The sequence below is a fragment of the Tubulanus polymorphus genome, chromosome 6 (genome assembly GCF_964204645.1).
Source record: "Tubulanus polymorphus chromosome 6, tnTubPoly1.2, whole genome shotgun sequence".
Taxonomy (NCBI): domain Eukaryota; kingdom Metazoa; phylum Nemertea; class Palaeonemertea; order Tubulaniformes; family Tubulanidae; genus Tubulanus; species Tubulanus polymorphus.
Window position 1 is genome coordinate 6,004,636 of NC_134030.1, and position 22,571 is coordinate 6,027,206.

At 38.1% G+C, this 22,571-nt stretch overlaps 3 protein-coding genes and 1 pseudogene across 5 annotated transcripts; 1 reads left to right on the forward strand and 3 right to left on the reverse strand.

The window, feature by feature from the left end:
• Positions 1-3,770: 3,770 nt before the first annotated feature.
• LOC141907922 (U4 spliceosomal RNA) lies at positions 3,771-3,882 on the reverse strand (annotated as a pseudogene).
• A 1,924-nt stretch (positions 3,883-5,806) lies between these two features.
• On the reverse strand, positions 5,807-7,577 carry LOC141906985 (uncharacterized). The gene is made up of 2 exons (XM_074796506.1): positions 7,272-7,577; positions 5,807-6,734 (listed from the first exon to the last, which is right to left on the reverse strand). Exon 2 carries the CDS (start codon positions 6,732-6,734, stop codon positions 6,201-6,203), a length of 534 nt encoding a protein of 177 aa, XP_074652607.1. The 5' UTR covers positions 7,272-7,577; the 3' UTR covers positions 5,807-6,200.
• A 593-nt stretch (positions 7,578-8,170) lies between these two features.
• Positions 8,171-11,838, reverse strand: LOC141906983 (uncharacterized). The gene is made up of 12 exons (XM_074796502.1): positions 11,789-11,838; positions 11,337-11,699; positions 11,119-11,220; positions 10,768-11,034; positions 10,412-10,687; positions 9,860-10,183; positions 9,441-9,737; positions 9,058-9,348; positions 8,666-8,782; positions 8,477-8,540; positions 8,351-8,400; positions 8,171-8,247 (listed from the first exon to the last, which is right to left on the reverse strand). Exons 1-12 carry the CDS (start codon positions 11,826-11,828, stop codon positions 8,186-8,188), a joined length of 2,253 nt encoding a protein of 750 aa, XP_074652603.1. The 5' UTR covers positions 11,829-11,838; the 3' UTR covers positions 8,171-8,185.
• LOC141906984 (neural cell adhesion molecule 1-like) lies at positions 11,427-18,762 on the forward strand. 3 transcript variants are annotated; one of them, XM_074796504.1, is made up of 9 exons: positions 11,427-11,535; positions 14,938-15,021; positions 16,347-16,489; positions 16,626-16,773; positions 16,906-17,093; positions 17,354-17,447; positions 17,787-17,942; positions 18,089-18,235; positions 18,340-18,762. In XM_074796504.1, the coding sequence occupies exons 1-9, from the start codon at positions 11,532-11,534 to the stop codon at positions 18,603-18,605; spliced, it is 1,230 nt and encodes a 409-aa protein (XP_074652605.1). In that variant the 5' UTR covers positions 11,427-11,531; the 3' UTR covers positions 18,606-18,762. The 3 variants fall into 3 exon arrangements, with proteins under 3 accessions (XP_074652605.1, XP_074652604.1, XP_074652606.1); XM_074796503.1 differs by lacking the exon at positions 11,427-11,535 and adding an exon at positions 12,567-12,639; XM_074796505.1 differs by lacking the exon at positions 11,427-11,535 and adding an exon at positions 13,477-13,590.
• Positions 18,763-22,571: the final 3,809 nt, after the last annotated feature.

Here is a 22,571-nt window from a genome sequence, read left to right on the forward strand (position 1 = left end):
AGGCACTTTTAGTCGTCTATATCAATCCCAAAAGTAGAAAAGGGCATACAACAAGACGAGGCAGATAACTTTCAACAAAAACGTGCTGCACCATCTTTCAGGACTCCATCTTTATTGCCTGAAAACTAAATCCCAATACAGTAAATTTTCTTGAAAGCACTTTGCACCAGGACTTCATTTACTGCTCGGAAATAAATTGCACCAAAAAGCAGTAAATTTCCAAAATTTTCTTGTGGATGACTGCACACCCCTCTCGTTTGTCGTGGATTGTTGCTACCCTCACCAGTGGTCCCTGAATCTGATACCGGGTACGGGGACGGTCTTCTTGTGGCGTCAGAGGTCTAGTCCATTTGCCATTTTCGACTAGTAAATTATGACTTCCACAGCGGAATTTACTTAGAATATTGACAATTTTCTTACTGTCTAAATCGAGATAATTCTCATATTGGTAAGTTTGTTTGAATGTTGTATAAAGGTAACATTTACGGCTATTTTCTATTGTTTGCGTTCTACAGTCTCTAAAAGATATGACTCGATTTCTATTTGCTGTAACAGCCAGAAGCCTATACGTAGAAGGGCTTCCGGAGATTGAGCTCGATTGAGCTTAACACTTTCGAATACATAGATCAGAATGATACCTGGGTCAAAAATAAAACCAGTCTATTAAACCGGGCCATGTTGTACATTTAAATCTATTTCAATGTATACTAAAACAAAACCATGATCAGATATGTATATATGGCTAGTGTCGACAGAGTTTCACAATTGAAGTATATATGGCTAGTGTCGACAGAGTTTCACAATTGAATGATTCCAGTAGGTGGCGGCATTGTAGTTTATGTTCACCCATCTTTTTATATATCCATCGCCAATTCAGTGTACTCATAATTTTTCCTTAAACGAGTATAGCTTTCGCGGTATTATTCCCAATCCTTAAATACCTCGGTAGAAATTTGTGATTATGTAAGATCTTTAGCGACTTCTCTCCTGCATTTCGGCTCAAAGCACAAAACCTGGCGAGCGGCTAGTCTGAATTTCTTTCCGAACGCGAAATAGATGAAGAAATTGACGGACGAATTGAAAATCGACAAGAATACCCCGACGTATGGGGTTTCCTTAAAGAGTTCCATGTCTTTTACGAGATACACCAACGAATTCGCGGCTAGTGACATTTCGCAGATGACAAAGATTACTGACAAAGCTATCAATCTATGAGAAATTCTTTTAGGACATTCGATTGACGTCGTTTTGCGTTCATTAGAACATTTCCACACCACACTTATGTTGACGAAGAAGACGATCAAACAATATGTAGTGATCTTGATGAAATATATAATTCTACCGGATAGCGGGTGAACTAACATAAGTATGGCTTCCACCAAAGCGATAATCCACGCAGCCGCGATGACAGAACAGATCTTTGCGGTGGTAGGGGCGTGTCGTCTGGCAAAGAAAGGATACTGTATGCCCATATAACGATCAATATTGACCAGGACGATTACGGACCGAGATAAAAAGTATAACATCAAAACGATCCCTGCAGTAATAACAGCCACCGTGGCATGATCGTTGGTATACTTGTGACATAACGACGAGACCAAGACAACCAACAGATAAAAACCATCCGTACTGGCAAGAGTTCGCAGTAACGTATTGTGGGCAGTCTTACGACCGAGTAGTTTACACTCCCGCGTCAAAACGATAAAACAAAGCACGTTCAATATTATTCCGATCGGTAGAATCACGGAGAACGCCACCACTAATTCGGACAATGAAAAATAAACATGAAATATGTTTCCTCTGCCATTTTTGATGATATCATTCCCACCTCTCTCATCAGGTTTTGTTGTGGTAAAATTGTCCATTGCTTACAACATTGCTCTTCTACCGTCATTATTGTTTCAAAACTCGGCCAGACGTCACGATCATCGTGTGAGCTTGTTTCGGAGCGGGTAGCGACATCCACCTAGGCAGGAATTTTGAAAAATAGTAGACATGTTTGAATATGATATCATAATTGTTGTTGACGAACGTTTGTTACGGAAAGGCCCACACGGAATTGAAAACTATACGCCCGAATGATAGGTTCAGATGAAAAATAACAGCCCTATAACGTCGAAGAGGCTTCGATATCAGCGCACAATATTTTTAGGCTATGCTATTCATATGCGACACGGGGGAAATAAATAATGTGTAAACGAACACAGTGAAATGTATTGTTTACCATCCAATTCAAACACATTACCACCACCGAATCGTCTGACAATGATGTAATAATGATGGAAATATCGTATCGGCGTCAACCGTATTTGATGCTGAATAGAATTGTTAAGTGGCAAAATCTTGCTCTGCATGAACCGAGAGATCCCGTTTTTAACAACCTTGTTTTCCCGTGAAATATAACAGGTTATCAGTTCATAATACGTTGTAATTTCAATGCTCGACTTACGACTAATATATGGGTTGATCTTCGAAATGAATGATCCTTGTTGATGATGATAAAACATCGCAAAGCACAAGAATCATATTCAGTAAATGTAATGTAAACTTCAGATTCGCCAACTGAAAATACTTGAAATAGACGTCTTTCACTTTTAAACCAAAAATACATATTTTTGCTTAAACGTTTACTGTAATTTTTAAACATTTCAATTAATAAAGATAAAACAATGCTATGCGTAGTAACTTATAGCTTAAAAGTGATTCAAACATAAAGGATCAGAATATGAATCGTTACAAGTTATCATATACATCCCTTACCTTTTGAAAACCGTATGTTTATCTAAATCCAACGAGTATGAATGAATGTACTATATGCAAAATTAAACACAGCCATAATACTTGCCGATGTAAGGAATTATATATCACCTTCGCAAATGATATTCACAGACAATTTACTATAATGTATAAAGGTTCAAAACTCGGGAACTCAGTACTGAAAAATCTAAAATTATGTAGTTATCTCACGTCTTTTGGAAATCTACAAGAATCTCATTTCCCAATATGATTGAATTAAATTAGAATACAATATGTATTTCTAATGTTAATAAGTTCTTTAAGTTTTAAGATTTAAGTTTAAGTTTATTGAAATAGACCATCATGGTCCTTAATTTCATTACAATAAATTTCTATAAATACAATACGTTCAATACAATACATTACATTTCGGAAAATATAGAATATACTATGTACTGACGCCGTTTCTATATCGGCACCCGTCAATTTGTAAAGTAGTAAATTCGAGGATATAACAACGCTAATCATATACATTCACGATTGGATTCTTTTCAGACCTAAGAAACAGTATTTACCTAATTTTAGCAATTCGTTCTCGTTCTGTGCACTCAATAACTGAATACATTTATGTACAGATGGGTATCTATAATAATAGGATGTTGTGTAATGGGATTAATGTGTTTGTCCTGTGACTTGTAGGTTTGAATGGGGTATTAATGTGCATGAATGCGTGTTGGCGACTCGGCCTTCTAGGTCATAAGTTTCTTTTTAAATTTACTAGTCGTCCAGCGTCTTATACATTATCACAATATGTTGTATTCACTCCTCGTGCTAATTCTTATGGTAATTTCATTCGTTGATAAAACATAAACTCTGGTGGCTACTATGAGTATCTTATATTCAGATAATAATGATAATTTATGATATAACGTCGATTCTTTATATGATTATTATTTCAATTTCATGTTTTTGCTAGGTTTAGAATATGACGAGGACATATTTTTCATGATTCATTATTTCGATTATCTTGATGTTGATAACATTTCTTTTTGAATTGCAGCAGCAGGGATAGGATATGGTTTCAACGAGCAATAACCACGCCTCGTATTTTCCTCATCAGCCATGATGCCGCCAGTGCGCGAAGCTGTCCACTAACGCGAGTAAACGATTTCTGTATTACAACACCCCTTTACATAACGACGGTGACTCGAAAATCGTTCTATTTACCTGATAAAACATCCCCATTTAAACGAAAAAAAACGGTTTTCATCATCATATTTTCCGTTTGATGATTTCTTATTTCTCAATTAGAAACGCATACATGTGCAATGATACAGCACAACTATGATATACGTGATAATACATGTATGAATTTTAGCGACACAGTGTACGTAAATTTTAGTCTTCCCTCCATTTTTCATACATCTAATGACCGCTAACGTACATTGCCCGCTAATTTTTCCTTTAAAGAATATAGTGTTCGTGTTTTTATTCCATATCCTTAGATACATTGGTAGGAATTTGCGATTCGGTAAGATCTTTAGCGACTTCTCTCCTGCACTTCGGCTCAAAGCACAAAACCTGGCGAGCGGCTTGTCTGAATTTCTTTCCGAACGCGAAATAAACGACGAAATTGACGGACGAATTGAAAATCGATAATAATACCCCGATGTATGGGGTTTCCTTAAAGAGTTCCATGTCTTTTAAGAGATACACCAACGAGCTCGTGGCAAGTGGCATTTCACAGATGACAAAGATGACTGATAAAGCTATCAATCTATGAGAAAGTCTTTTAGGACATTCGATTGACGTCGTTTCGCGTTCGTTAGAACATTTCCGCACCACACTTATGTTGACGAAGACGACAATTACACAATATGTAGTGATCATGATGAAATGTAAGATTCTACCGGATAGCGGGTGAACTAACATAAGTATTGCTTGCACCAAAGCGATGATCCACGCAGCCGCGATGACAGAACAGATCTTTGTGGTGGTAGGGGCGTGTCGTCTGGCAAAGAAAGGATACTGTATGCCCATATAACGATCAATATTGACCAGGACGATTACGGACCGAGATAGAAAGTAAAACATCAAAACGATTCCTGCAGTAATAACAGCCACCGTGGCATGATCGTTGGTATACTTGTGATATAACGACGAGACTAAGACAACCAACAGATAAAATCCATCCGTACTGGTAAGAGTTCGCAGTAACGTATTGTGGGCAGTTTTACGACCGAGTAGTTTACACTCCCGCGTCAAAACGATAAAACAAAGCACGTTTAGTATTATTCCGAACGGTAGAATCACGGAGAACGTCACCACTAATTCGGACAAAGAAAAATAAACATGAAATATGTTTCCTCTGCCATTTTTGATGATGTCAATCCCACCAGTCTCATCAGGTTTTGTTGTGGTAAAAGTGTCCATGTCGCATTGTTTCTGTATTTTGCCTTTGTTACTTCATTGCTTCATACCAGGAACTTTCTAACGTTATCAAATTTTCTAGTTTCAGCAAGAAGTCATAATGAGCTTGTTTACGAGTAGGTAGCGACCATCTACATTCCACGAAAGTGGCAATTTCAGAAAATAATAGACATGTCCGAAAGCAATTAATTGTTGTTGACAAACGTGTGTTTCGGAAAGGCCCATACGGAATTGAAAACTGATATCCGCTCAAAGGTGCAAATGAAATATTAACAGTCCTAATGTCGAAGAGGCTTCGATATCAGTGCACAATCTTTTTTTAGGCATAGCCATATGCGACACGAGGAAATAAATTAAGGGGTAAACGAACAGAGTAGAACATGATGTTTACCATCCAATTCAAAAACATCACCACCTCCAAATTGTCCGACAATGATGGAAATATCGTATCGACGTGAACTGCATTTGATGGTGAATGGAATTGTTAAATGGCAGAAATTACTCTGCATTAACTAGCAGAGGCTAGATTCGGACCGGAAGAAATCATAGAATCAGAGCCCCCCCCCCCCTGATGTCAGGTGCCCCAACAATGGATTAAGTGGAGAATAAATGATGCAAGAAAAACATGAAACACATCCTGAGATCGTTTGCAAGGAGAACTGAATAAGGGAGGCATTTCATTCTATGGCACCGATCACTTCCAACCCACAACCAGTGAATACACGTTACGACGAGGCATATTTTTCAAATAAACTATGACAATCCCGTTTTCCCGTGAATTTTTATCTAGGTAAAAATAACAGTAAACGAGATGTTGTTACATTTCAAAGTTTGAATTGCGACTAATCTATTTATTAAATCATATTCGAGCCAGTAATCCCTGTTTACAATGGATAATGATAAAACATCGTAAAACACGAGATCGGCACATAAAGAACATTGAGATGCGTTCCTCTGATATATCTCTAAAGTAGACATTTTGTAGGAGTAGCGCATATCACACTATTTTTATGTACATGAATATTACGATATTACTATTTTCTTGGAGCCATGTAGTAATCAATATCTTTGACATTCACGCACGCTTTCGACCCGTCTCTGAAGTGCAGTTCAATGTGTTTCAGTTCTGGAAGTTTCGATTTTAGCGAATCTTCAACATTATTGAATCCGATGCGCCCAGTTTCCAGGTCAGTGTCGGTGTACCGTCGCTCCAGTTGCCGAGCGCGAGCTCCTATTGGTGGTAGATGCCATCGATAGCGTTCGTCGTACGGGTTTCGGTTCCGGTAATGTTTCTCGTATCTGTGGTCGTGTTTGCGATCTTTTCCTTCACCGGAAACACCTGAATCGGAATCATCCAAGTCCTCCTCGAAGTAATTTCCATATTCGTATGACGTCACGGGCACTTCGCGATGTATTTTATCGAGCAGACGATTACGTCGTTCTCGCGGTGTCTTCGTCAAGTAAGTCGAGTGCCAGTTCGGATCGAATGATCCGTAAACGGCATTCGTTGTCGTTGACATCGGCCAAGGTAGGGACAAAGCCTGACTGCGATATCCCTTTTCTGCCATCTGAAAATATTACAATATACGTCTTTCACTTTTAACACAGGCACGGATTCAGACGGCAGCACCGTAACCCCGTCCTACCGTCGGGAAAATGCCGTGCCTTTTTTCACTTTTTTTCATCCCCAAAGAAAATAGAGCACATTTTTACAATACGGGGCAGATAATTACAACAACAAAGCACACCATTCTTCAGGCCCATTATTATAGACTGGTATCATCTTTAACCGGGGGTTAACTCAACTGAAAATGAATTGAGTTAGCCCCCAGGTTAAAGTTAATACCATCTATAAAACCGGGCCCAGGATATCAAATTTATTGCCTGGAAACTACGTGCCAATGCTCAGTAGCTGTTTAAACGGGGTTTTTCTATCACTTAGTGTTTCTCCATCTTGATGAATCAATTATCAATTTTACATGACAAATAACAGTATATATGTGTATGATAAACAATTCTATACATAGCAGCTTTTAACCTAAAAATGATTAAAACATAATTGATCAGAATATGAATTGTTACAAGTTATCATATACATCCCTTACCTTTTTGAAAAACGTATGTTTATCCAAATCGAACGAGTAGAAGTGTTATCGCTTTGTTATTGTACTGATAGTTGTCGCTACGAAGTCAAAATGGCGAAATCTCTGGAACCAGACCAATATTTGCCAATCAATACAATTTTTTTTCTGACAAACTGAATGTAAACCACGAATTGTAAAATTTCCTCTGCTGCTGGACTTTTCACGAGATTCAGCGTTTGCTTATGTCGTTGCCCTACGAAATTATGATTGCACTAAATATTCGCGCAAAGCAAACATTACGGGACCCTATATGAACGAGTTCTACAAGACAACCGATGTTAGTAAAATTTGTGTATATATTCGGTTGAATAGGAACCTGCCGTTTGCCCTAGTCAGGTGTCATTATGTATTTACTACAAATAACTTCACTTTCTTAAACAGGTTCATTATGTGCCGTTGTTTAACAAAGGGAATCAATCGCTTTTAGTGATTAATACAGCTCACCCTTATGGGGCACATTATACTGTAAAGGTCTTCAGCTTATTTTCAGTTGGTCGGATTTTTTTCCGCGCTGAAAAATGAACTCAGTTTTCACATTAATTTATTCGAATCACATTTGTGTGTATATCATCGAGTGACTCAACTTTTCTTTTCTTGCAAAATAGATTCAAATAATTCACTAGGGGTAGAGATATATTAGAACAGGTTTTCAAGAGTTATCATGGGAATCGTTCTACGTTATAAGTTTATTTCCTTAACTCGATGTAGTGATTTATATCGCCAAAAACCTTAAGGTCGAAATCCTTTTTATAGTCTCTCATTTTGTAGGACTAACCTCGAGTTGATTCTCCGATACGCCACATCTATTCCGTTGAAATTATACATTCATTAAGATGAAGAGATATTGACTTTATTCTGAATTCACATTTTTATTTTCATTCAATTCCATTCAAAAATACAGAATTATGGTGAAATGGCGGAGAGTTGTCGCCCAAACCTGAAAGAAAAGCACTGCAATTGTGTAATCGGAACTTTTCCTACGTTTTCAATATTACCGAAATGTCAAAATCAAGTCCCAGTTACATGATCTTAAACAGTACCTGGCAGCTGGTGATCACTGGATTTGTGGGATTTTACAGCACGTCGCAAACTGCAAGTTGATAAAAAAACAACTCTCCATATTATGATGATTAATGTAATTATGCGTAATTGGAAACGGAAAGTACCTTTCCTCCCACATCAGATCATCCAAGAAGAATGAATTGTGGCTATTGGTATCGTGCTGTTTGCCTATAAAATACGTAGGACGTCGCAGTAGAAATGTATCGGAACTTACACTGTGTGTGAATCGTAAAACGTAAACTTGGTTTCAAATTGTATAAAGATTTGTATTCAGGCCTACTAAGAAAACTCACGTTTTTTCGACTTCTTCTGTTGGGAGCCTTTACATAAACAGAAAACGATCGCCATGAACACCAATAACAAGACGAAAAACCCTGACGCTAAACCCGCCATCGTGATGATGAAATGACCTTTCAACATAGAAAATATATTATGACAGCTACCACTCAGAAGTCGACATGATCCAGAGTCACAATTGAGAGTTGTGATTTGACTAATGAGAGAGATGAGCGAAGATAAACTATTCTTGCGAATAAAGAAATGTGGACGGGTTCAAAGGCCGGTTTTATAGAGTGGCATTAACTTTAACCTGAAGGTTAACTCGATTGGGGTTAACTGAATTGAGATTACCCCTGGTTCAATACTAATCTATAAAACCTGGATGTTATCCATTAGGACAAAGCACCTTCATTATTGTGATAGGGGGTCAGTGCCACGGATGTATAGACGACGAAACCCCAGTCATCTGTTAGTTCAAGTCTGTAGAAAACCTTTTCAAAATCGCCACTATATTCGAATCTCAATTCGTAGGGGTGGTCGAAATCGACATCCGTTTGTTGCGAACATCTCTGCGCATGATCCGACGACGTACACGTCATCACGCGCCATCCCGCAAATGAACCAATCATTTTCGACCAGGAAATCCGTACCCGACTTCCGGTACGACTTGCTGTGATATTGAGAATACGAGGAACTCCTACAATGATGAATAGATGTTTTATTTAAAACCTGGCGACATTGCTTGATATCATATACCGGTACCTTAATTTTTTCTTCGAATGAACGAACCTTTCGTTTCGAACGAACAAACTGGTGAGAAAACCTCGCCAGAAAAGTGACTACTTGTCACAACAATTTGAACGTCGTACGCTGAGTTAGGTTGTAAGTTTTTGATGACGTATTTCGTTGACTTTTGAAAACCTGGATCGTCTATTTCAGAGGTTCGGCTCCACGTCGTCTGGGCAAGTTGCTTCCTGTATTGTAGTTGTATGCTTTGCTCGTGTCCGCCATCGAATCCAGCCACAATTATCACTTCTGCCGCTACCGACGAAGTCTTTATTCCTAAGCAGGTTGAGGCACTAGGACCTGAAAAGCACGAACGGATCTTTCAATTCAAAATCGTTACTATCCGACATTAAACGGATTCAAGTTTAAAGGATTATATCAATTTCTATGTTGTTTATGCCACATCGGAGAAAATTAGAGACCTCTCGGCTGCACGTCGACCAGTAATCTTAGATTCCCTATAGAGTTTGTGATGATGCATTCATATCCACCGAAATACGAAAGATCCTCCGCCGAGATCTGTAGTAACGTCAAATACGTGTGCAGTACTGACGGGGCTGCTGGCATTCTGATAACCAGCTCACCGCGGTCCATCGAACCGTCAAATCGAATGGTTCTCCTTTGACAATATTTGGACAGTATCGCCGGATTGGCTCCGATACGTGGATCAACAATATAGAGCGCATCGCCGTACAAGTCAACGGTGATGTTGATGATAGACAGGCTAGCATTCGTCCATGGTGCAACTAAAAACGACAAAAATTAACGAGGACATCATCACCGTAATCGTTAAGATTTTATGATAAAAATCTTGATTTGAATATGAAACTGATTGAACGAAGAGGTGTCCATTGATTAATGAAATTTGATTTAGTCGAGATATGGATACTTTAATGAACTATGATTCTTAAGTAATACTTAACACTATTTCCAACATGACTCCAACAACATAAGAAATGAGAGTACGTACGTACACTTGACGTCAAGTTGCGCCATATTGCTGCTAATGCGGTCGTTTTGACGATCAACGAAACATTTGTAAAGCCCGATATCAGCGGTTGAAGTCGAGTTTATACGAACAGACAGTCCCTGGTTAGCGAGGATACGTTCGTTTGTCATGTCGGGTCTGTAATGCACGAACGACGCGTGCTTTACCGGTGGATTGCCGTCCGAAACAACTTTACATTCTACAACCACGGAATCGCCCTTCATGACCGAACCGGGTAGCGCAATTTCAATTTTTGGTTCATCTGCAAACCATTTCATTATTATAATTTATACCATTTTGCAATCCTCAAAAATTTTGTCATGTTTTAAACGCATTACTCACAAGTTATATTTAAAGTTCGGTTTTCTCGACGTACGATTTTTCCGTTGTGTAATGCGCTACATTCGACGATCATACCGTTATGCCACCTAGTGACGTTCACACGAACCGATTTCGAGCGTTGTCCCATGGGTGTGAACGCGGTCCGGCAAGCACCAAAATTCTCAACTGATGATCGGTTTTCGAACGCGGCGTCCAGTGACAATTTGATGTCGAGGAAGCCGCTTTTAACTGAACAAGACAGAATCACGAATGTTCCTTCTTGTGCTACTGCAGGAAAGATAACAAAGATACATAAACAACGCGATGACATTTTGAAACGATGAAGATAGAAGCGCCGGGCTTACCAATTACCTGATGGGACGGTTAAGTTCAAGATCGTAATTGGAATTGGCAGTACAGTTGTTTCGTTATTTGATACATTCGTCCATTTATCATCTGCATCTACGCGTGACACTGAAAAAAAAGAACGGATACATTTTCGAAACGAACCTGTGAACAGTCTGTGAAGTTATTGCAAAAATGAGTGCAATATTGCGAATATAAATGTAAATCAAATCTCAAATACAAACCACCGAAGTAAGCTATATCACTCGTAGCTGCGACGTATACGACATCGCTTATTTTCTCGCCTGCGAGATTTTCAGCAACGCAATAGTATTGCCCGGTGTCGTTTGCCGTGAAATTTTTGTAAGAGAAACTGACGTCCGATGTTGAGTTGACAGTCGATACCACCTGCATTTCGGCTGTCCAGGTTCGTCGCATTAATGTGTAAGTTATTGGCAACGATACGTCGGCTATTCTAGATCTGGCGTTGCAATGAAACGTCACTTCATCGCCGTCGGTTACGAGAACCTTCTGATAGCTCTGACGAGTCATGCGTAATATGGCCTTGACATTGATTGTGGGTTTCATGACCGGAAGAGGATCAGCAACTGAAATAATTAAGCCACAGTATCTCCGATAGAATAGAGTTAGAAAAACTATGTAAATGTTTTAGATAACATGTAATCAAATTAATTACCCGTAAGGAAGTTGGTATAACGACTTTGGGTGCGATCCATTTGACAGCTCCAGTAGCCACTTGAGTGGGCAGTAGCTCCGAATATCGTCAACTCAAACTTAGGCAGACGGCCTCTGATACAGTTAACCGAGGCTTCGAAGCCGAAAATAGAAATATTTACCTGGATCGGAACTAAAGTTAATGGGCATTCAACAGTATTGATTTCGATATTACCATCCGGTTGGTAATGGGTAAATTTAACCAATTCTGGACAGGCAAAATTGTCAGTGTACGATTCAGCCATGCAACTTAGTTTAAGAGTAGTACCCATTCTGAATGTGCTTGGACCTTCGCCGGAGTGAGAGCTGATCCGCGGAGCAAATGTCCATGGACACAAACCATTAACGACTACAATATACACAACCAGTGCCTAGCTTAATCTGTCTTTTTCTCCTGTTAGTTCCGACCATATAGAATTATCATCCATCATATGCCAAGTAAAAAGGTTTAGATACATAAATGACTTACCGACTACTAGAACAAATACGAGTCCAGGTAGGAGTAAACATTTCTAGAAAATCGAATTCAGTGTTAGTTAATTCGTAAGCTTTTCCACATATTGTATGCCATTTATATTTAGGAAATATCTCTTACCTTACTCAAATACATTTTCATGCATGCAAGTAGAAAAGATCAAAAGTCTTGACACTAGTTCTTCAAATGTGCATATGAGGAAAATATTTGTTCAATAGATGTAGAGACTAACTATATAATCCATAAATCATTTTACAGGAAGACGTTCCTCGTTCAGGAAATCTACCCCACATAGATAGCCCGTACGTACTTGATGGCTCTCATCGAGATACATTGCGGTAAATATCAAAAGCTTACCACAAACATTTTAAACGGTACTATCTATCTATTTGTGTATACCATTTATCCCATTATGATACATACCAACGACTGGGCAGTCATTACGAGATGGCATTTTTATTTTCAACTTTAATCTAAAAACAAGCTAACCGAGCTCTTTTTCCAGCCTTGTGGATTTTGGCTTATTTGAAGTCGGGCGATTTCTATGAACGTTCGTTTACATAAAGAGCTGAAATGAAATAGCGACATCGACCACGAGGGAAATCAACAAACGAAAACTGTTCCATTAATAGTTCAAACAGTAGAACAGTAGTTGCTTATTAACAGAAATAAAAAGGAACATCTCGATAGATATAAAACATTACGCGAATAACCATCATTTCGCTGGATGTCATATGCCCATTACACTTTAGTCACTTTGCCGTTCAATGGCAGTAATTTTAGTAACGTTTATATACTTGAAATATTAGTATCATATGCACATGGTTAAAAAGGCACATCGGCCACTTGTCATTTAGTGGTAACGATGTGTTACGGGCGCTTGTTTTCTCCGAGCTCATAAAGATATATGAAATATACCACAAGCTCAACCACAACGGTCCGGTGACTTTTACGAGAGACGAAGCGTCTTCGACCGGCTGAGCTGATGGTAACGCGTTCGTGATACATTATACGCTCATACAGTTTACAACTTCGGGTGATCACGAATTTCTATTACTATGATGAATTGTGTAGTATTTATTCTGCGGTTGTAGCATAGTTGTCTAATTAATAATACGGAATGTATAGCCTAGAAACGTAAACATTAAAAAACGAAAAAACGAGAACATATACACAGAACTTCAGCTGAGAGAACTAAACGATCGGACTTAAATTAACATTGTTTTATACAGAATTTTTCCACAATGTGCTAACAGTAATTTGTGGATTTACTGTATTGCATGAGTGAGGTAAGTCAATCTAATCTGAATTCTGAAAAAAAAAATTATAAATTTTCTATAAAAACATGTTGACAAGTCACTTATTCAAACGTATTATCTCTGCATTTATTTACTTATGTACATGATTTTTACTAATCACATGACTGGATATTCGATATTTTTTATTACTTTTTTGTCCGATGGGCAAGGGAGGGGGTTAGTAATGTAAAATTTCCAATTTTGTGTGGACGACTTTTATGGACAGCCCCTAAGAAATCAGTTGGATAAAGTAAATGGATTAAGTTAGACGTGCTATAGTAGAAGAATATACTCTGGCAATGCTATTTGATTTTGGAGTTAACGTCATTCATCAGATGATAAATGTATCTATATGAATTGATGAAACCTAAAATGTGATCGTCGCCTGTGTCGTGATGTGTCCCAGCTGAGTAATCAGGGTAATTATAACTGTGACTGAGTGCGCTCACTTCAAAACTATATCCTACGTAACTTGTTCAGCTGCAATGAGCACCATTTCATCAGCAGCTGATTTTCGAGTAAAATCGATTTAAGTGAAATTGAGTTCAATTGGAGAATTCAAGGTTTTTTTACGAAAGTGATTCGACTGTTGAATACGAAAAAATAGTTTAAGCTCATCTTGCTTCGGATTGCGATGAGTAGATCCGAGTACAAATCTGCGTTAGGTTTCCTGTAATTTTTCGAGAATTTCTTTTACATTTGAAAATTCTATTATTTTCTCATTTCTGTGTGCGGAATCTGAAAAAGTTTAATCGGTTGAGTCTGGTACATTGAATGATACTTTGCGTCCTGTTTTTGCTCCGAAGCCTAAAAAGCAAACGACGAAATACACATTCACGGCCGTGCTCTCTATTTCAAAATTAAATGGAAAATTAGAAAATGAGAAATACAGTTCTAATACGTACTAATGATAAGATTTAAGCCTATAGGAGTTATAACCATTGATTAGAAATAATATCCGTGTTGTGACGATAATATGCAGAAAATCCCATAATAACAACGAAAAAATGATATCAAGTCCGAAAAATGTAGTTTATTCGACGTTTCGACTATATTCTAATACACGTAGTCATCTTCAGGAATACTGCGTTACAACAGAAATAAACGCTGAGTTAAAACGTCGAATAAACTCTAATTCAGGGAAACACTTTCCGAATTGATATTGTTTTTTCGTTATTATTGTGTGGGATTCTCTACATATACTATAGGGGTTATCATTAACGGTTCTATACCGTTGAAGTGCACCAATACGCAGTGTCCAATGCAGCTGCTTGGCCGGCGTTAATTGCACCTCGCTGTGGTCACAATTATATTATTGCTGCTCAATATGATTTTCAGCGCGATGTAGAACGAACGTGGGAACTATGGAAAATGTAATTGCTTTGGTGATCATCGTGTCGTCTATAGCTAGCGGTATTAAAGGTAAGTCTAAGACTAAAAATCCAATCAGGTGTTAAGATCATGACCAAAATCAACGAAATTTTGACGAGTGGGCACTTCGTGATCAGAGCTAAGCTTTTTCTATTGTGAATAGTACTCCCGGTCCCGCCAACATGTTAGACAAATAGAACACACGAGCATTAATCATTTGATGTGAAGGTTAATTGGTCTCATCAAGTCTCATCTAGAAGGTACTTCAGAAAAGGTCGCGCAGCGTCGGTTGCGTAAGAGCTGTGACAAACTGAAATCAGTGGCTAAGAACTCTTAGTTGCGCCCATGCTGGTAGTTATATCATATATTGCTTTTCTGTAGCTTTACTCCCATAACTATGAAAACACCGATATAAAAATCTAAGTTCAAACTACGTTATTATGGCAGCAGTCAAAAGCGAAAGATATTTGTTGATTCCGTGTCAATATCGTGTTTTTCCATATTCCGAACATGTTCAACCATTAAGACCCATCCACCAAAACATTACTGACACTAGACGTAACATCTCGTTTCGATAATCTTGGCCATTCAAGTGATGTTCTTTTCCTTCTCTGTTGATATTGCACGGCAAGGAGCAATAAGTGAATGCAATTTCTGCGAAAATCGTTTCGACGGTACAGCTCCGCATAATCAATTTCTGGGCGCTGTAGAAATTTCATTTCAATTCGACGAATAAATGTCTGCACATTTTCATTCATTTATTATCTCTACATTGCGATGCTATTAATGCTATATGAAATAGATTCACTGGTTTATATGCATATGTTGATTACTCTTTCCAATTACACTTGTATATGAGCCAATGTGACGGCTTCGTGTTACGGTTATGCGTATTCGGGTACATTCTAGTATTCTTCGCAAACCTCGTGAAAAGCAAGTTGTTTTGTCGATTCCTGTCACTTCGTGAACTACTCTAACTCAACAGCCGATTCTATTCCGATGTCCTCATCACACATATGTCATCAATTTTATATGAGATTTCTATATGTTAACAGATTTTCCCGGATGTATAATGCCAGCTCTTTCATTTTCGATATTACCAGTATGCACTAAATAATTTAACAGTCAAATTGAACGATACCTCATTGCCTGTATCCTAGAACTATGTATCGATTATTGGACGTAGATAGTTGATAGTTGATAGTAGATTTCAAAATATATGCAAATAAGAAGATTTAGAATTATTTTGAGAAAAAAATGACATGATTGATATGAATTCAAGGAATAATAAACCAATATCATAATAGTATCTATTGGTTGTGCCCTAATACAGGCGTTGCTGCTACGATTTTAAACACTTTTGATGACATTTTCAGCAGGTCGACCGACTATCCACGTTAGAGGTGACTCGGTAACGGAAGGCAACCGGGCAACGTTGACTTGCACAGTAACCAGTGATAAACGTTATAAAACTAGCTGGGAGTGGAAACAAAAAACAACAGATCTACTGTACAAACGAGTAAATACGAAACTATGAGAAATAACCTCAGAAAATGATACGTTTAGTTTATTCGTGTTTCGAAATAACAGTAATGTAGTCTAACTATCATAATATCTTGTAAATTCCTAGGCACTTTTTACGTAATTCATTTCAGGCTTCGGTTGAAGGAACCTATCACAAGAACAAAGCTGTCTTGAAATTGATTTTCACCGAAGCTGCAAGGAACGAAAGTGGTGTTTACTATTGCCTAGTCAGATCTGAAAATCTTCATTACTATGGTATCGCAAAACTCGATGTATTTTGTAAGTGATTATCTCAATTATATTCGGATCTTTAACGTGTCCAGTCTCACAAGATTCCGTTGATGCGGGGATTTTCTATATCATCCTACATTTAAGAATAGACAAATTCAAACTTAGAAATTTCGATTACAGATCCACCCGAGTACGTCGGGTCATATGACGTGACCTCGGCTCCTATAGGCGAATCAATGGTATCGATAAAATGTTCGTTCAAAGGAAATCCTGTCCCGGTGATCGCCTGGTCGAAAGGTGACGAGACTATACGTGACTATTCGATCAAATACAACAGCGTTCCAGATACATCTCGCAGTGAACTACTGGTTAGTGACTAGTATCTGTTGACAATTCCATTATAAAAGAAAAAATTCGAAGACACAAAAGAATGAGCCGTGTTGTATCAATAATTTTATGTTCTGGGTCGATGTGTGCACAAAATAATTCATAATTCTATTTTCTTAACAAATGCACCCGAAACCTTGTGGTTTTCCCGAATAATGACATTTCAATATATGTCATAATTCTGATATTCATCAATCAAGTGGGTTTTTCATTAATCGCTTCTCCTTTGTGATAAGTATAGATCGACACAGACCTGAAATCTTACGGAACCTACGTGTGCACGGGTTTGAATGTAGCTGGTAGTTTACCAATTCAACGGAAATTGATCCAAGTTTGTAAGTTATCAAATATTTCGTAGCTATGAACTAAACCGGCGAACACCTTTTCAAGTAATGCGTCCATTTCTTTCTCCGTAGAAGCTATAAATACAAACAACGACGCTGTTGGATTATTAACTTCCCATTAACTGCGTTTTTCGGCTTCCATTCACTCACACCGCATTCGATAATGACTAAAACGTGCCTACTCAGTTGTATCAAGTGAACGTCTTCAGGCTCATGAATAACGTTTTTATAGTCTATCCTATAATTCTTATCAACGTTACGAATGACTTCTTGATGATGAGATCTATCGCAGGTTGGTGCGAAAAAAAATCTTTCTGTTACGTGTTTTAGATACCCCGGCACGACCGTACGATTTAGCTATCGAACGGAAGAGTGATTCGATGCTGAAAGTGATGATCAGTCCACCGGTAGATTTCGTCGGCAAACCCATCATTGATGTACAAGTAGCGTGGAAGAAAGAGTCCGAGCCATTGTTCAATATTTTTCGTACGTTCTCGTCAATTCGAAAATACGCGTTGTTTCATCAAAAATAAGAAATTCTCGCGATAGAACTAAAAGATTTTCTTATCAAAATCACAATCTAACAGAAACGTGTATAAAACGTAATTTGTGTGTGTTTTTGTATTTGACAGGCGCTAATCTTCGTATATGGAAAGAAAGGGACGTTGTGTACGCGTATATTGACGGTCTCGAACCAAACACGAACTATGTGATAAGAGCTAGGGCTAGAAACGCCATAGGTTTCGGACAGTGGACGTATAAACACGTTTTGACACTTAGTACGTATATACAAAAGTTTTCCTAAACATTGAATGTACGATGCTGATTCTGTGGAACCTCTGTCGGGTAGTTGTTGTATAGTTTTTGATATGTTTTTTGTTAGATCGAACGATGGTTTACGCAGGTCCGGACAGTGCAGGGCGACTGCTCCAATCAAATAAGGCTTCCGAAACCGAAGCACCACCTGGGGAAGGAACGAAAACTACCGTAATCGTGACCGTGTCCACAATCGCCGTCTCCTGTTCCATCGGTCTCTGCGTATTGACGGCGATACTGATGAAGATAGAAAAAAGAAAGAAACATCATCCACCACCGCTAAATGTTGACAGCGCTGTTGCAGAAACTCTATTTACAACAGAAATTGAATGAACGTGATTACATAATTCGTATGGATGTATTTGTTTGCGTAAGAAAATCAGAAAATAGTTCAACGAGAGACTTTTTCTCTTAAAAGCTGCACGAAAAAATAACTGATTAACTTCAGTCAGTAAATCATATGAGATCGAATATGATATTATGGTTTGAGGATGGTAATAAATGAAATAACAGTTCAATATCATGATTTTGATTAAATATCTATATCCGAAATTTTATTGTTTTTACATGTTCTTTCACCTGGTTTTCTTGCTTCGTGTTAATAATGCATATAATTCATTTCTCTACCGTTGTTCAATCATGAGGTATAAGAAAAAACCAGCAAATTGATACCTTCGAACGGTCTCATTACAAGAGGAAACTTACGACCTTTTCAAGAATAATAACAGGAAGTACCACCGCAGAATGCTGGTATGGAATGTATATATAGAAATATGACGTATATCGTCACTTTTTCTGGTGGATTCTCAGAGGGTTCTCGTCGTATTCGCAGGAAATTTTCTTGGTGGAACTTTGGTTCATGAGGTGGTATTTTTCAAGATGAGCGAAATGGCAAAACGTATTTTGCCTGCCTACATAGGTCCTATTATTTCCAACCTAATATCATCAATTTTCAATCAACTATAATGTAGGATTAATGTATCGTGTAATCTCATACAATAGAGACAAAAATTAGAAACCGTTTTGCCCTTAACGAACGAATAGGTTTAATGGGGAGCAGTTGTATTTGGTCTTACAAAAACCGAAACTATTTTCATAAGATCAGATACATCTGCCTACACTTAACAATCGTTCTATATTAATATTTCGGGTTATCTCTATGGGTATAAGATTATTCACGAATTATCATCGATATTCGTTGTACGTTTGTCGCTGAGTGTTTTAGTACTGACCGACCTGTTAGCAACCAACAACCAGTTAGTCAGGTAATGTTCTTCCTTGCAGTAAGTAATATATAGATGAGTTTTGTAATGAACAATTCATCGTTTACAAGCGTTTATATTTCGGGGTATCATTGAACTGACAAGAATATCGGATATATTAATTCATAGATGGCGACTTCGTTGTATCTATGAACGAGGACATCTATAGCGTTGGGTTTTTTTTCTGTTGTTGGTGAATAACGATATTTTTTCACATTTGTTTCTATGATTTGTGCGATGTCAATCAACTGAGAGCACGATGGGTTTCTCGGCTGGTTGACTTTCTCAATCTATCCTGTTAGGAAGAATCGGTCCGAGGTTAGTGTAGTCCGAGTTAGGATTGGAAAATACGTTAGGAAGTCAGAAAAAATGATTTCATGATTGTCCAAATTAGTCAAAAGTCTTAGTTTGGTCATGTACGAGGTACATACTGTAAATACAGTAGTTGTTTGGTCAGCGAGTTGGAGAACTCTGATGTATGTCCTAATTGGATTGTTCACTGTGGTTCGAACCCACGACCGCTCGGTTCTGCCTAAAATCAATTTCATCACAACGACTGCTATTTCGGGACGAGGAAAAATTGGAGATCCCTGGAAAACTGGAATTCCACTGGTGATGCTTTTCAATCGAAAATCGAGAGCTCTCATAAAATTCATCACCATCCGGACAGGACTGGAAAAATGCCAGTGTTCTGAAGATTTTAAGCGGAAGAGATGAAATTCGTTTAACTCGTCGAAGAAAGAGTCCGAGCCATGATTCAATATCTTCCGTACGTTCTCAACATTAAAATACACATTGTTTGCTAAAAGTGGATGATTTTCTTATTCAGACTTTTAATTATTCTTGGCACTCGTGGCAGAAATTTAGAATTTTCGTATTAAAATCAATTTGACAGATGCATGTTTTGTGCGAATATATTTGCGAAAAACGTAAATGATAACGAACGAACAAATACCCGGGTAGGTCTGTGAGCAGGTGTTTTTTGTGATGAAAACCGAAACTATTTTCATAAGATCAAATACATGTCATGCTCAACACTGAATAAACATTCAACATTTCTGGATATTTGAAGAAATTTATTGACGACAAATCATTTATTTAGCGATATTCATCGAACGTTTGTTTGTGAGTGTTTTAGTTCTGATCGACCTGTCATTCTACAACCAGTTAGTCAGGTAATCTTCCTCCATATAATAAGTAATATATAGATGAATACATTTGTAATGAACAATTCATTTACGCCAGTCATTTATATCAATTTCAGCTGATCATTCAAGTCAAGATGAATATTGTAAACGTTTTGTCTTTACTTGTTGGTAGGTATGAAATTCATGGAGTTACATTGGTGAATTACTATATAACTTAGAAATATCTGAATGTCATTGATTCCAGTTTTATTCGAGGGTGCTGCGGCGGCGTCAGTTCTTCTGTATGGTCCTGACAGTGCTGACACAGATGATGCTCCTAGCGCCGTCACCTGTCCTTCCAATATGAAGGTTTACATTTGTTCATGTCACGGCAATTCTTGCTGCGACGGTACACACATATCCCCAGATGGACAGACTTGTACAGCATTCAACAGCGATGGATGCCCATCGACTAAGGTATATGTATTTAGTTTTGGATAGTAACATGACATACTCGTTCGAGGTGGATTTAGAGGGGCTCAGGGGCCGGGCTCCCCATGTTGTTTGTTGTGTCAAGATATCGCATGGTAATTTTGTTTCAGTAGCACCCTAGAAAATGGTCAATTTAAGGCCCTTTATACGCTTCGCACCTTTGGCGCACGTGTTCGTGTACTATAATGGTCCAATATTCTAAATTCCGGGATCCGCCCCGCTCGTTTTCCAGAAAAAAGTTAAGATTTTACCTCGAATTTCAGGCGGTAACTCGGTGTGTAACAATCGATGCCGGCAACGATTACCGTGTCGTAAGTAGTGGATTGCAAATGCATCAACAGAGCATATCTGTTCAGTGTCCAAATGGGTTAAAACCGGAGGAATGTACAAAGAACCTGCCGTATGTAGCATTTTCACAACATTCAATTGAATTATTTCAACCTTACATTTCATTTATATATGTCTAATGCAATTTGCTGCAGCATAGATTTATGTACTTTCAGATGGAGTCATGAGTATCGAGGCGTGCTCTCAAGGAAAAAGGCAGTAAGGAAAACTTACGGAGGGTGTTCCATCTATTCTTATGTGTGTAGGAATACTGGTTGTGAGATACAAGCGGTATGTTTTAAACACGCCCCCGAACTTTGGTAAATCTTATGTAACATGCCAAACATGAATGAATAAAATTATCTCTTAAAGAATGATTAGATTTTTCTATTCTTTTTAATTGGTTTTCATACGATGTAGTGGATAGCGTCAGATGATGTAATCCATCTGTCAGTTTCACGTTGTCGTGGATTTTATGATTCGAATGATGAAATTGATTCGAGGTACTGATATGTATACGAATGAGTGGGAATCATTATGACCTCAATAACATATTGTATGGACTCGATAAATTCAGTAATTTCTCGATACCATCTGCTAATTGTAGTGAGACTGAGGCTGGTTTTCTTAGTTCATTCTATGAAACGTTATATACTGTTCAGCCTCAATCGTTTATTAACTGAATAAAATTTTGAATGTGAATTTTAATTTTAATTCTATCATTGTAACCATATTACGATATTCTCGGAGATGTCTTCCATATTCATTTTATTACGAGGGTACTTTGCTAGGACAGTAGAGTCTCCATTCTGAAAATCATTGAACAAGAATTTTGACTATACTTATGCATAGATGGCGACGAACAAATATTGACGTGTCCCGAATCAGCCACCATAATCGGCAGATAGTTTGTCAACAAAATGGCGACCCTTGTCTGAAAAACAAAAAATTCGCAGTTAGTCAACTCCGGCCGTAAACTGGTTACCGTACCGAGCTCTACCTTCAGTTGGCTATTTTGACTATGCAGGATATGAGCCATCCACGTTCCCCTCAGTCTCGACCCGTTAGAGTCTCGACCCGACCGTACAATA